The sequence below is a fragment of the Fukomys damarensis genome, unplaced genomic scaffold (genome assembly GCF_012274545.1).
Source record: "Fukomys damarensis isolate Sample0158 unplaced genomic scaffold, DMR_v1.0_HiC HiC_scaffold_34, whole genome shotgun sequence".
Classification (NCBI taxonomy): domain Eukaryota; kingdom Metazoa; phylum Chordata; class Mammalia; order Rodentia; family Bathyergidae; genus Fukomys; species Fukomys damarensis.
In genome coordinates, this window is record NW_022900946.1 from 870880 (window position 1) to 882880 (window position 12001).

General features: G+C 54.3%; 1 protein-coding gene across 1 annotated transcript in view; it reads right to left on the reverse strand.

The window, feature by feature from the left end:
* Window positions 1-12001, reverse strand: part of Itgal (integrin subunit alpha L) — a 33646-nt gene that overhangs the window by 4441 nt on the left and 17204 nt on the right. The window contains exons 14-23 of the mRNA XM_033758725.1: window positions 10385-10545; window positions 10153-10304; window positions 7996-8085; window positions 4123-4176; window positions 3963-4036; window positions 3458-3599; window positions 2565-2675; window positions 2204-2283; window positions 2036-2122; window positions 994-1069 (exon numbers count right to left, since the gene is read on the reverse strand). Of these exons, the coding sequence (XP_033614616.1) occupies window positions 994-1069; window positions 2036-2122; window positions 2204-2283; window positions 2565-2675; window positions 3458-3599; window positions 3963-4036; window positions 4123-4176; window positions 7996-8085; window positions 10153-10304; window positions 10385-10545 (1027 nt within the window). The remainder of the gene's footprint in view (window positions 1-993; window positions 1070-2035; window positions 2123-2203; window positions 2284-2564; window positions 2676-3457; window positions 3600-3962; window positions 4037-4122; window positions 4177-7995; window positions 8086-10152; window positions 10305-10384; window positions 10546-12001) is intronic.

The window sequence follows — 12001 nt, forward strand, 5'->3', positions numbered from 1 at the left end:
TTTTTTTTTTTTTTTTTTTTTTTTTTTTTGGTGCTGGGGATTGAACCCAGGCCAGGGCTACACACATGCTAAGCATGGACCCAACTACTGGGCTACATACCTGCAGCCACAAAGTAGTTTTTTGAATTGAGTGAGTGAATAATATTTAACAAGAACAGATAAAAAAATTACTTGTACAATGCAGGTTGGAAAAGACTCATTTGGCAACTGCACTAAGTTAAGAAACATGGTGGCACACACCTGTAATCCCAGCACTCGGGAGGCTGAGGCAGGAGGATCACTGTGAGCTCAAGACCAGCCTGGGCTACATAGTGAGTTCCAGGTCAGTCTCAACTACATAGTGAGACCCTGTCTCAAAAAACAAAAAAAGAAAGAAACATTTGAGTACTTTGTATATAAAAAGAACTGTCTGTGCTAGGGTGGAGCACCCAGAATATGTAGGAAGGTGACACAGAAGCGGCACCAGTAATGTCTCAAAGAGGTCAGGCAGGGATGCGGATATCCGATTTTCAGGGTTCTACTGTTTGTGCATTCAACAAACACTGTGAGCACTTATGTCGGCTGCACAGGTCTGATGTCAGAGGCAGCATTTGCGGTGCACTGTTGAGATGGTCAGCGGCTTCACAGAGGGAGATCAGGGAGGACACCCAGGAGAGCATGCAGGGGTCAGGGAGGCACCCCAGGAGTGTGTCGGGGCTGCAGGGTGGGCTCGGGAAGGCCCGAGGCTGCAGAGCTGAGGAATTATCAGTGAGGAGGGACAGGTTTCATGGAGGGAAGGTGGAGGAGCCGAAAGGGCCGCAGACCACAGAACACCCAGGAGCAGCAACAGGATCTAGCAAAGCACCAGGCAGAGCCACAGCTCACTGCGCATTTGGATAAAAGGCCGGGTTCCCTCAGCGGGTGCTCAGGCTCAAGCGCTGGGCATGGAAAGCGGGCAGAGTGCTGAAGTGGGGCTGGGAGATGAGACAACGGGCACCTCCCCTGGGGCTGCACCTGGTAGATGTGCTTGATCTCATGGCTCTTGGGACCTTTTGGGGTGAAGCTGATGTAGAGTGTAGAGTTTTCCTGGCTGTGGGGAGCAGAAGGAGGGTGGTGGACATGGCAGCGGACTCCAGGCGGGCTGCACCCACCCGTCCAGCCAGGCTCTTGTCCAGAGCCCCAGCGGAGACAGCACAGGAAGGAGCGCGGTGCAGGCCTGCTCCAGACCCGGGTCCTCACTGTGCCCGCAGTCTCCACTGTCGCCCTGCGTGCTCAGCGCTGAGGTGAACACCCCACCCCGCCCTCTCACTGACCTTCCTGACTGGCCCCAGCCACCTCCGCTCTGCCCAGGGACAGTCAGGTCCAGGCCCCACGTCCAGGAAGTCTTCCCCCTACTCCCCTGCACACTCCTGCCTGGGTGGTGCCGGCCCATTCTGCCCTGCACACCTGCCTCTTCTGGACGCCCACTTCCCGGTCTCTATTTCTTATTAGCCTTATCAGCTTGGTCTTTATGTTTCAAAGCACTGGAGCAGAGCTCAGATCTTGTCCCTGCCCCTCTCTCACTAGCTGCCCTGAGGAAGCCTCTGTTCTTCCAGTTTCCTTTTCTGTGAATGAGAAAATCCTTCCCCAGGACTCCGCATGCTGGGGCTCAGGGACCCGGGCTCTGACCTGACTGAGGCAGGGGTCACTGTGGGGCCCCGAGAAGAGGAGCCTGGCTGTGGCTAGCACAGAACCCAGCTCCCTTCTGCCGGCTTTGAGCCTGGGGAGCTCGGCCTCTCCAGCCTTGGTCTGGGTGGGAGACGCACGGAGATGACCGTCCTCAGGTGCGGCCAGAGCGCTGCACAGATCTGCCCGGCCGGGCTCGGGCTTTTTCTTCCACTGGTAAAGGTGGCCTGGCTCAGCAGCCCTAAAAGCACCTTTGGTTTCTGGAGGGCTGAAAACTGGAGGCTGTGGCTGGGATGAGCTCCAGTTCCCCCCAGGAAGCTCCAGAAAAGGAAGAGTGTTTGGAGGGGCACTAGGTGGCAGTGGGGGAGCAGAGGTGGGGCACAGGACTCACTCCTTGACGAGGATGTTGATGGAGTACAGGACAGGGACGCTGGTGGTGGCCGTGTTGTCCCCCAGTAGATCCGTGTCTTCATTCTCACTGCAGGGTGAGGCGGGGCAGGGTCAGCAGCAGCCTGGCCTGTTTTGGGCCCGAGGCGCTGAGGGCTTCCCTGCCACTCACCAGTGCACAGTGCTGTTCAGCTCAACCAGGTCCGCCCAGGAGCTGTTGAGCAGTGTGCTGAACGTCACTCGGATGCCAACCTAGCAGGGAGAGGGCAGGAGAGGTGGAAGCTTGGGGCAGCCTGGGCTGTGCCCACCGCAACTGTGCACAGCACCAGTGCTTGCTCAGATGCCCACGTACAGAGCAGGCTGTGCATGTGCGGCACCGCACAGTGAGTAGCCCACGCCAGCCTTGCGTGGTCCAGAGTCTGGGCTCTCAGACAGGATGCACACAGGTCCCTAGCCCAGGGACCCTCCTGGTTGGCTCTCTCCCTGTCCTGGCTCTGGTCCCTTGGTGCGGGTCCTTGCTGGGCAGCACTCACCGAGCTGCCTGCTCTAAAGATGGGCGAGCTCACGTTGCACAGCAGGGCTCTGGCCAGGAGCTCCGGCTCCTTGGGAAGCTCCTCGCAGCTCACGGGCATCTGGCTGTGCGGCTGTGGCAGGGAGAGGGGACAGGCTCAGGCCGCCTCGTCCAGGCTCTGACCCCGCAGGGTGCTCGGCCAGCACAGTGGTGCACCTGAGTCCCAGCTTCTCGGGAGTCTGGGGCAGGACCACCAGCCTAGTTCTAGGCCAGCCTGGGCAAGAGTGAGTTGCTGTCTCAAAAAGGCCGAAAGCCAAGCAAAACAGAAACATCACGCCAAGCCAGGCACAAGAGACAAATATTGTATTGCTCCATTTATATGAGCGGTCTGTAACATGTAAATCCATAGGGACAGCAAGTAGATCAGAGGCTGCCAGGGCCAGAAAGGGAAGTTACTACTACTTAACAGGTTTGAAAAGATATCAAAGTTCTGGAAATACATCGTGCTGATAGTTGTACAACACTGTAAATGAACTCAGGACCAATAAGTTGTGTGGCTAGGAATGGTTAAAATGGTATAATTTATATTATGTATATTTTACAATAAACACTTTTTGTTTGTGTTTGGAGAGGCTCTCACTATGGAGCCCAGGCTGGCCTTGAACTCACCGCGATCCTCCTGCCTCAGCCTCCTGAGTGCTGGAATGACAGGCGTGTGTCACCGCGCCCTGCTTTCACATACCCCTTTTCCTGTGACCCTCTCACTCGTCCCGCGGTCACCTCACTTTCTGTTTGTGGGATCCGAGGCTCAGAGAAGGAAGGAAGTGTGGCCCTGGGCACTGTACACGGTGCCCTGCCTGCCTGAGGCTCCAGAAGGGCGCGGGCCTCACCGGGGAGGTACTGCTCGCAGCTCACCTTCAGCATCTCCACTTTTCGGAAGGACAGGCCCTGGGGGAAGCTCAGGTCCAGCTGGACCCAGTAAGCGTCTTCTCCAGAGTTGCTCAGCGTCCACTCCACGACGAGGCTGGAGGAAGGTGTCAGACGCAGGACTCTGGAGCTGGTGGGGTGAAGATGGAGGAAGTGATGGGGGCCAAGGGGAAGTGCACGGGAGTGAGGTGGGAACTTCAGAACGGAGGGGTCTGGCAGGCCACGGAAAAGAGCTGCAGGGCCGGAGGTATAGCTCAGTGGCAGGGCGCCTGCGGAGCACATGGGAGGCCTGGCTCACTCTGCAGCACAGCGAAGGAGCAAAGGCTGCTCTGCTGGGCCTGCGCCCTGCGACCTCCGCTACCCTGACTGCTTGGGGGCCCGCACAGGGTCCCTGCTGTTCTGGAGAAGGAAGCGGCCCAGAGAGGGGAGCTGCCTCCTACTCGACACACAGCCGATGCAGAGGGAGGGTGGGGTGGGCGGTGAAGCCTCAGACCTGGCAGGGGAGAAGGACAGCTTTAGGTCAGCCTCACACTTCTTGTCCTCCCCGCAGTTCTTCTCAAAGGGGACCTGCAAGGCCAGGACAAAGCACTGGGCACTCACTGCGGCCAACACGGCCCCGCCCCAGGCCTCCCTGCCCGGCCCAGCATCCTTACCTCCTTGGTCTCCGCATGCGTTGAAGGTCGCAGGACGGGCCCCACGTCCATGCCCTGCTGAGCACGGGTGAGGACAAGAGAGCTTGCTGAGCAGAGCACCCAGGAGGGCGGGGAGGCCCTGGCCAGGCGTGCAGCCCCGAGGCAGAGGTCTGAGCCCTCCCTTCCAGGGACAGAGACCCGGCAGGGCCAGAGAGGCCTGGCTCAGTGCTCCTGCCTGAAGCAGCCCCCTGCCACCCCTCCTGCCTAGAAAGCATCTTCGGACCGGCAGGCCAGGTCCGCCAGCTCCAAGCTCGCACTCCAGACCAGGCCCCGTGCTGAGTGCCGGTACCACCTGCCCTGCGAGGGAGGGGAGACAACTTCCATGGGCGGGGGGTTACTCTGGGCAAGCGCAGGGCATCTCCAGAGCACGGGGAAGGACACCTTCCCAGAGCAATGGCATCTCAACCGAAATGTAAGTGCAATCATTTTGACTTAAAAAGTCCCCCAGGGCAGCGAGGCTTAGTGGCATAAACCTGTGATCCCAGGACCCGGGAGGCTACAGCAGGAGGATTTCAGCAAGTTGAAAGACAGCCAGAACTACATAGCAAGACTCTGTTTCAAATGAAAACAAACAAACAAAATTTAAAAGAACCTCCCCCTGAAAATGTCCCCCAAAGGTCCATGCAGTGAGGGCCCAGTGCCCGCCCATGGCTCTTCTGAGGTAGCAGAACTGTCCTCTGCCAGTAGGGCTGCTAGGGACCAAAGCAGGTCCCACATACAACACACAAGTGCTCCCCACTGAGCTATGCCGCGCCCCAAGTCGGTGGAACCTGGGAGGCAGAGCACAGCTGGAAGGGCTTCGGTCATCGTGTGGTGCCCTGGAAGCGGGTACTGGGCCCACACCTTTCCCTCCGCTTCTCTGAAATAAGGAGGTCACTGTACCGTGTGCTCCCCACACCGGGTCAAGGCCAGAGTTAAAATGACCCTTCCTCCATAGCAGCTGAGCGGTAGCCACACCCACCCAGCCCAGAGGCTTGTGAGTTTCACGTGCACATCCTTAAAATCTGGAGCCTCCTCTGTGTCAGGGCACTTGCCAAGCAGACTGGACTTCCCTGAGGGCTGGCACCCTGGCAGCCACCGAGCACAGTGTCACCGCCATCTGTCACCACCACCCTCCTTCCCCCTTCTACCCCCAGAAGTCTTGACTTTGTGGCCTCAGGCCTCTTTTCCCGAGTTTCTATGCTGTACATGTTGCCTGGAATTTAAAAGCATCTATAGCAGAGGCTGCGGGGTGTCCTCAGATACCCTTCTGGGTCCTCACCTTTAAGACTGAGTCTCCACTCCTTTTCAGGGTAGGGGCCCTGCTTTTCCCAGCTCCCCTCTCTCTCCCTCAATCTCACTCCCTCCAGCTCTGTCTCACAGTTGAGTGTGATTGTGTGACCAAGCTCTGACCAATGAGATGTGAGCTAAAGAGTTACGGGGAAATATTCTTAAAGGAGAGATGGGTGTGCCTGTGCAGGGTGGGGACGCGATGGTAGGAGCCCGAGAGCCAACCCGGAGCACAAGACGGGTGCAGAGGAAGGAGAAGCAGTGTAGAAGGCGTGACTGCTGATTTAGAGCAGGGCTGGGGCAGTAAGCATGCAGGAAGAGCATGCAGGAAGGCCAGATCCAGCCCTGCCTCTTCGGTAAATACCGCACACCTGCCGGCCCTTGCGTGGCTTTGATGCTGTAAAGGGAGAGCTGAGTGACAGAAGCCACATGGTCCACAAAGCCCAACTCAGAGAGACAGAACGGCCACGGCAGCCCCAGCTGACTTCCACAGGAGGAGAGATCTTCCAACATGCGATCTCAGCTGCCTGCAGCCGAGTTACAGTTACGGTAACTGGTGAGCAGTCCTGCTGGGCATAGATGCCACGAAGCCCAGACCTGGACGCCGGCTCCCTCCTGATAACCTGCCCGTCACTCACTCAGACACAGTCAGGAGTGGAGCGGAGCGGAGCTTCTTGCCTTTCCGCACCTCAGTTTCCTGCCCCGCCTGCCTCCCCGTGCTCAAGGGACATGGCTGGCCCACGCCCTCCCAGCACGGCCTCACTCACACCAGGAGAACTGAGCTCCCCAATCCACGCTTCTGCAATGGCTGGGCCTGTACCCACATACGGGTGTACCTCTGACCCAGGCCTGGTCCCAGGGCCTGGTGGTAGGGGTCGTAACACCAGAAAGTCCCTCTTTCTACACGGAGTCTCCGAGGGGTGAAGAAAATGTCTGACACCAACACAAGTGTAACAAGCTGAGACAGGAGAGAGATTCCTGATGCCCAGGTTTTGTTTTGTTGGGTTTTGGTTTTGGTTTTGGTAGTGGGGATCGAACTCAGGTCCTTGCGCTTGCGAGGCAGGCAGCAGAACAACTGAGCTAAATCCTGGGCCTGATGCCCGAGTTTAGGCCACTGGATGCAGACACATGTGAGGCCAGGGCCCTCCCTCCATCCCAGGATCAATCCATCCCCTTGACACTTGCTTGGGTTTTGGTTTTGGTTTTGGTAGTGGGGATCGAACTCAGGTCCTTGCGCTTGCGAGGCAGGCAGCAGAACAACTGAGCTAAATCCTGGGCCTGATGCCCGAGTTTAGGCCACTGGATGCAGACACATGTGAGGCCAGGGCCCTCCCTCCATCCCAGGATCAATCCATCCCCTTGACGCTTGCAATCAAAACAGCCTACGCATGCATATTTCCTCCTTCCATATAAAAAAAAATCTTTTTTTTTTTCAGTACTGGAGATTGGTTTTTGCACAACTCTTTAAAAACAGTATTTTTAAAATTTTGAGGCAGAGTCTCATCAGGTATTAAGTTGCTCAGGCTGGGCTAGAAGTCGAGATCCTCCTGCCTCAGCCTCCCACAGTGCCCTCTAAAGATGCCCTCGACAGGCTCCTCAGCATGCAGAACAGGCCAGCGCTCCTGCTCATTACCTGACTGTCTATCCACGTTATACCTCCTCCTGAATGCCCACCTCCCTTCTCTACCCAGGGACTTTGGGCTGCCGTGTGAGCAGACTGACACCTCGCACATTGCTACAAACTGCTGCCGCCCTGCATCCCATCCCACTGAGCCAGCCTCATGGCTGTGGTTCGCAGCTGCTGACCGGAATGCAGAGCTGGGGGAGAGGAGCACAGCGCAGGTCCCTGGTTCTTCCTGAGGTGTGAGCACAGGGAGGGCAGGGGCCATGCTCACTGGCTCAGGGGAGCTGTGCCCGGAAGACGGTGGAGTGACAGGGGCTGCGGCCTTGCCAGCGTCTGGTGGGTGGGGCTTTATTTCCCGTTAGCCCACCACCCTGGGGCCCAGGAGGGGCAGTCCAGATGGAACTGGAACTGTCCCCTGCTCCCTCCCGACAGCAACTCTGACCTGTCTAACCACCAGCTGCGTGTCAGCACGGAGCAAGAGTGTCTGATGTGGGAAGCCGGAGCAGCACCCGAATTTGGTTCAGGGAACCACCTGCCACCAGCCAAACACACACAGCTGAGAAGGCAAATCAAGGTGCCGTCCTTCTAGTGACAAGGGACAAAACAAGGCCCAAAGCAGGGCTTCCGAAGTTCTCTCCCTGGGGTTTGTGTGTTGAGCAGCATTAGAACCGGAAGTGGTCCGGGGCTCATGCCCAGCAGGAAGGGGTCCTGGAGATTCAACCATTATCACCTGCCCTAGAGTCCCAGGGTCACCAGCCTGGCTTCCTTTTTTCCCAGTTGTTTCTCCAAATTTCTTTCCAATACAAACTCTCATCACATTCTCTTCCTGCTTTTGTAAGCCACATCTAGTTTCCATGGCTTATGTGTGCACAACAGTCCCTTCCTGCTGGCTGAGGTTTCTGTCCTCCCCCACTGGCCCTGAGCCCATCAGCTCCCCTCACCACATTTCTGTCCCCCGCTGTTCCTTCTTCCTCCCAAAGAGAGAAGTTCAGGGAGACGTTGATGGGGGAGATGAGGTCTTGAATGCAGACCTGGGGGTGAGAGGGGCATCATGTAGGCCCTGAGGCTACCTACACCTGTTCCAGCCGAGTGCAAACCTCACCTGCATTTCACCAACAATTAAATTCTAGAAATTAGTTGTTTAAGACCTTTCTAATTGTGAACTGGCAAGTAGTGAAAAATACATGTATCAAGTCAGGTGTTTATAAAGCACCACAGGGCTTGTTCCTCAGCACCAGCTTCTGTTCCTCAGCCTCAAATCCACAGCAGACATCACTCATCAACCCAGCACAGCTCCTCACAGTCCTAATCTCTGCCACATGGCTTAGGCAGCCATTACCAAAATCTGCACAAGAATATTCTAGAATAGAAACTATTCTTCCCCCTGCCCCGGTACCGGGGATCTATCTCAGGTCCTCACACTAGCGAGGCAGATGGCGGAATCACCGAGCTAAATCCCGGCCCACTAGAATAACTATTCTAATCCTAGAACATTAGTTCCTTGGGAACAGGAATGGGTTTTTATCTTGGTATTACCAGTGCCTGACACTAGCACTTTCAGGCACTTAGATTGTACTTTACCTGAAGTTTCTACTGATTTTAAGAAGTAAGCAATCATCTCCACCCTCAAAAGGAGAAAGCAGCCCTAAAAAGATGACCAATTAGCTAGGCATGGTGGCACACGCCTGTAATCCCAGCACTCAGGAGGCTGAGGCAGGAAGAGTCCTGTGAGTTCAAGACCAGCCTGGACTACAAAGTGAGTTCCAGGTCAGTCTTGACTTCATAGTGAGACCCTCTCTCAAAAAAAAAAAAAAAAAGAGATGACCAATGGTCCTAAGATCTAGAACTGGGAGGGACAGAGCCAGGACTGCAAACCACAGCTGTCCAAGTCCAAACCCTGAGGACTTTCTTAAGGGTCTCCTTGCTGTTCTCCCTGGCAAATTCACATCTGAATTTCCTGACCCTCACAAGGTGCGGTGTGTGAGGAGGCAAAGCCATACACACAGTGGAGAGGGAGGCCACAGCACCATGGGCCAGTTGCTGAGTCTCTGCAGGTCGTTGAATTGTTTCTACTTTTGTATGTTTAACATTCTCCATAAGAAAAATGCAAAACAAACTTCAAAAACTTATATTTCAATCTACCTTCAGTCTTTTATGAGATGTTAAATAAATGAAAATAGCTTTACATAAATTCTTTTTTTTTCTTTTTACAGTATTAAGGATTAAACCCAGGGCCTTTGCACTGAGCTACATCCTCAGCCCTGTTTAAATTTTTATTTATTTGTTTGAGCTATGGGGAATTGATCCCAGATATTTCCCACTGATCTGTGTTCCAACCGTTTAAAAATTTTATTTTATTTTGAGACTGGGTCTCACAAAGTTGCTAACTTGACCGAGACGAACCCAAATGTATGACACTTCTGCCTCAGCCTCCCCGACGGCTGAGATTACAGGTGTGGACCACCACACCCAGCTCAGTTCCATTTGTGCCCTGGACTGGCATAAGCAAACTCATCTGTGTATTCCACCTGTTGTTCAAAGTAATATTTTATTTTTTTGAGACAGGGTCTTGCTATGCAGTTCAGAATAGCCTGGAAATCTCAGTAATCACCCTGCCTCAGCCTCCTAAGTGCTGGGATTATAGGACTGCGCTACTATACCCTCTCAAATTAATGTGTGTGTGTGTGTGTGTGTGTGTGTGCATGTGCGTGTGTGTGTTTTTTTAGGTACAGGGATCGAACTCGGGACCTTGCACTTGCAAGGCAGGTGGTGGAACCACTGAGCGAAATCCCTGGCCCTCAAATTAATATTTTAAAAAATCCTTTTCTAGGGTTTATGTTAATAAGTTACCATATGTACCTGGGAAATAATGACACATCATGGTGAGGGACTATTGAGTAGCCATTAAAAACAACTATTAACCCTAAGTAGTGGAGTTATAAAGGACAGGGAGGGTGGGTGTATATCACGATCGTCCCCCGACAAAGGTCCCCACATGGACTTAATCAGGGTTGAAAGAAAGTGTGCCACAGACACCAGGGAGAGCTGCCCGTCACCCAGCACGACATCATGCAGCGACACTCCCAGAACCTCCTTACCGGGAAGTAAAACCAGAACCTCTCGCAGGCCTCGTCTTGGGTGACAGCTGTGACCCTGGTGAGTTTGTGGGCCCCCCCTGGGAACGAGCCCCGGCTCCTGCTCCGATGGCCATCCAGTTGCAGGGTGTAGGTGAGGTTGGCAGCCAGGTGACCTGGGAGGCGGGACAGGCAGGAGTTGGATGGTGCCGGCGGTGGAGGGGCCAGCACTGGGGAGCAGGGGGGTGGCCCTGACCTCGGAACTGGTGGGTGAGACTCTTGAGCCGGAAGCAGGCTGTGATGTTGACGCCCTCCTTTTTCCTGGGGCTGGCCAAGTAGGAGCACTGCACCTCGTGCACTGGGATCTCCCCCGGGGAGAAGCGCATCCGGGTGACAACATCCACCACAGGCCGGGAGCTGCGGGCACAGGTCTACCCACTCTCTTCTTGGCCCTAGATGAGCACCCCTCAGCTCGGGGCTGCATCCAACCCAGAAGGCTCTCCTCCTGCCTCCTCTCCACAATGCAGCCCTGGGGACGACTAACCAGGGCTGCTTAGGTCATGCTGACGGCCTCGTGAGCTGCGTTCCACGAGGAGGCGTGAGATTTTCAATAGAGAGACCAGGCCTGCAGATGCAGCTCAGGGTAGATCTCTTGCCTAGCATGTGTGAGGCCCTGTGTTCCATCCCCAGGACCAAACACACACACACACACACACACACACACACACACACACACACACACAAAACGGACGAATATTCAGCTGCTCCTACGCCTGTAACTGTCTGATGATGCCGTGTATTTAGAATAAAATTCAAACCTTTTACTTTTCACACCAAACTGCCTCTTTCCAGCCTTCCCTCCCGCCATGTCCCCTGGACTCGAGCACATTCCAGCCACACCGGCCTGTTTCCTTTAGACTTCAGCCTCCTCGTGGCCGCGCACCTCCGGGTTTCTACGACAAAAGCTCGTAATCTAGTTTCTGCAATCCTAGCTCCTTCTCCTCTCTCACTTCCGGGTGCTGGAGCGGCCTTCTCACAGCACTGTGGTCGCACTTCTCACAGCAGTCTTTACGGCCACAGTGGAGCAGACCTTCTCTGTGCTCCCGCACGGCACACACTGTTTCTTCACAGTGTTTCCTGCAGCCTGCAGCCAGGCATCTGGGAGGCCGACACAGACACAGCAAGACCCTGTCTCACCCCAAATACAATTTATCTTTACCTATTTACTTGGTAATCTTAAAAACAAAAACCTTCATTTAGAGGTTGAACGGAGAGGAGGGGAAAAAACAAATAAAGATATATTATGAAAAAAAGATATATTATGTAAAGGTATAAATCTCCAATGATGAATGTCATTATATTATTTACCTAGAATGTACCAATAAAATTAATTTTTTTTTTTTTTGGTTTTTTGAGACAGGGTCTCACTATGTAGTTGAGACTGACCTGGAACTCACTATGTAGCCCAGGCTGGTCTCGAACTCACAGGGATCCTCCTGCCTCAGCCTCCCAAGTGCTGGGATTAAAGGCGTGCGCCACCACGCCTGGCTAATAAAATTAATTTTTAAAAAAAATCTTTCTTTAAAAAAATTTTCTTTTTGATACATGGTCTTGCCATGGATCCCAGGCTGGCCTTGAACTTTCAACGATCCTCCTACATCAGCCTCCCCGGTGCTGGGGTTACAGGCGTGTGGCATCAGCCTGGCCATTTGTTCAACTTTTTATTATATTTATCACCACACACACTCTGGACCAAATGCCTGATCCAGCACTCCAGACCCAACAGGTAATTAGGGGCAGAGGGTACAGCTTGCCTAACATGCTCAAGTGCCTGGGCTCCACCCTCAGCACTGCAAGAAAAGAAAGTATGAGA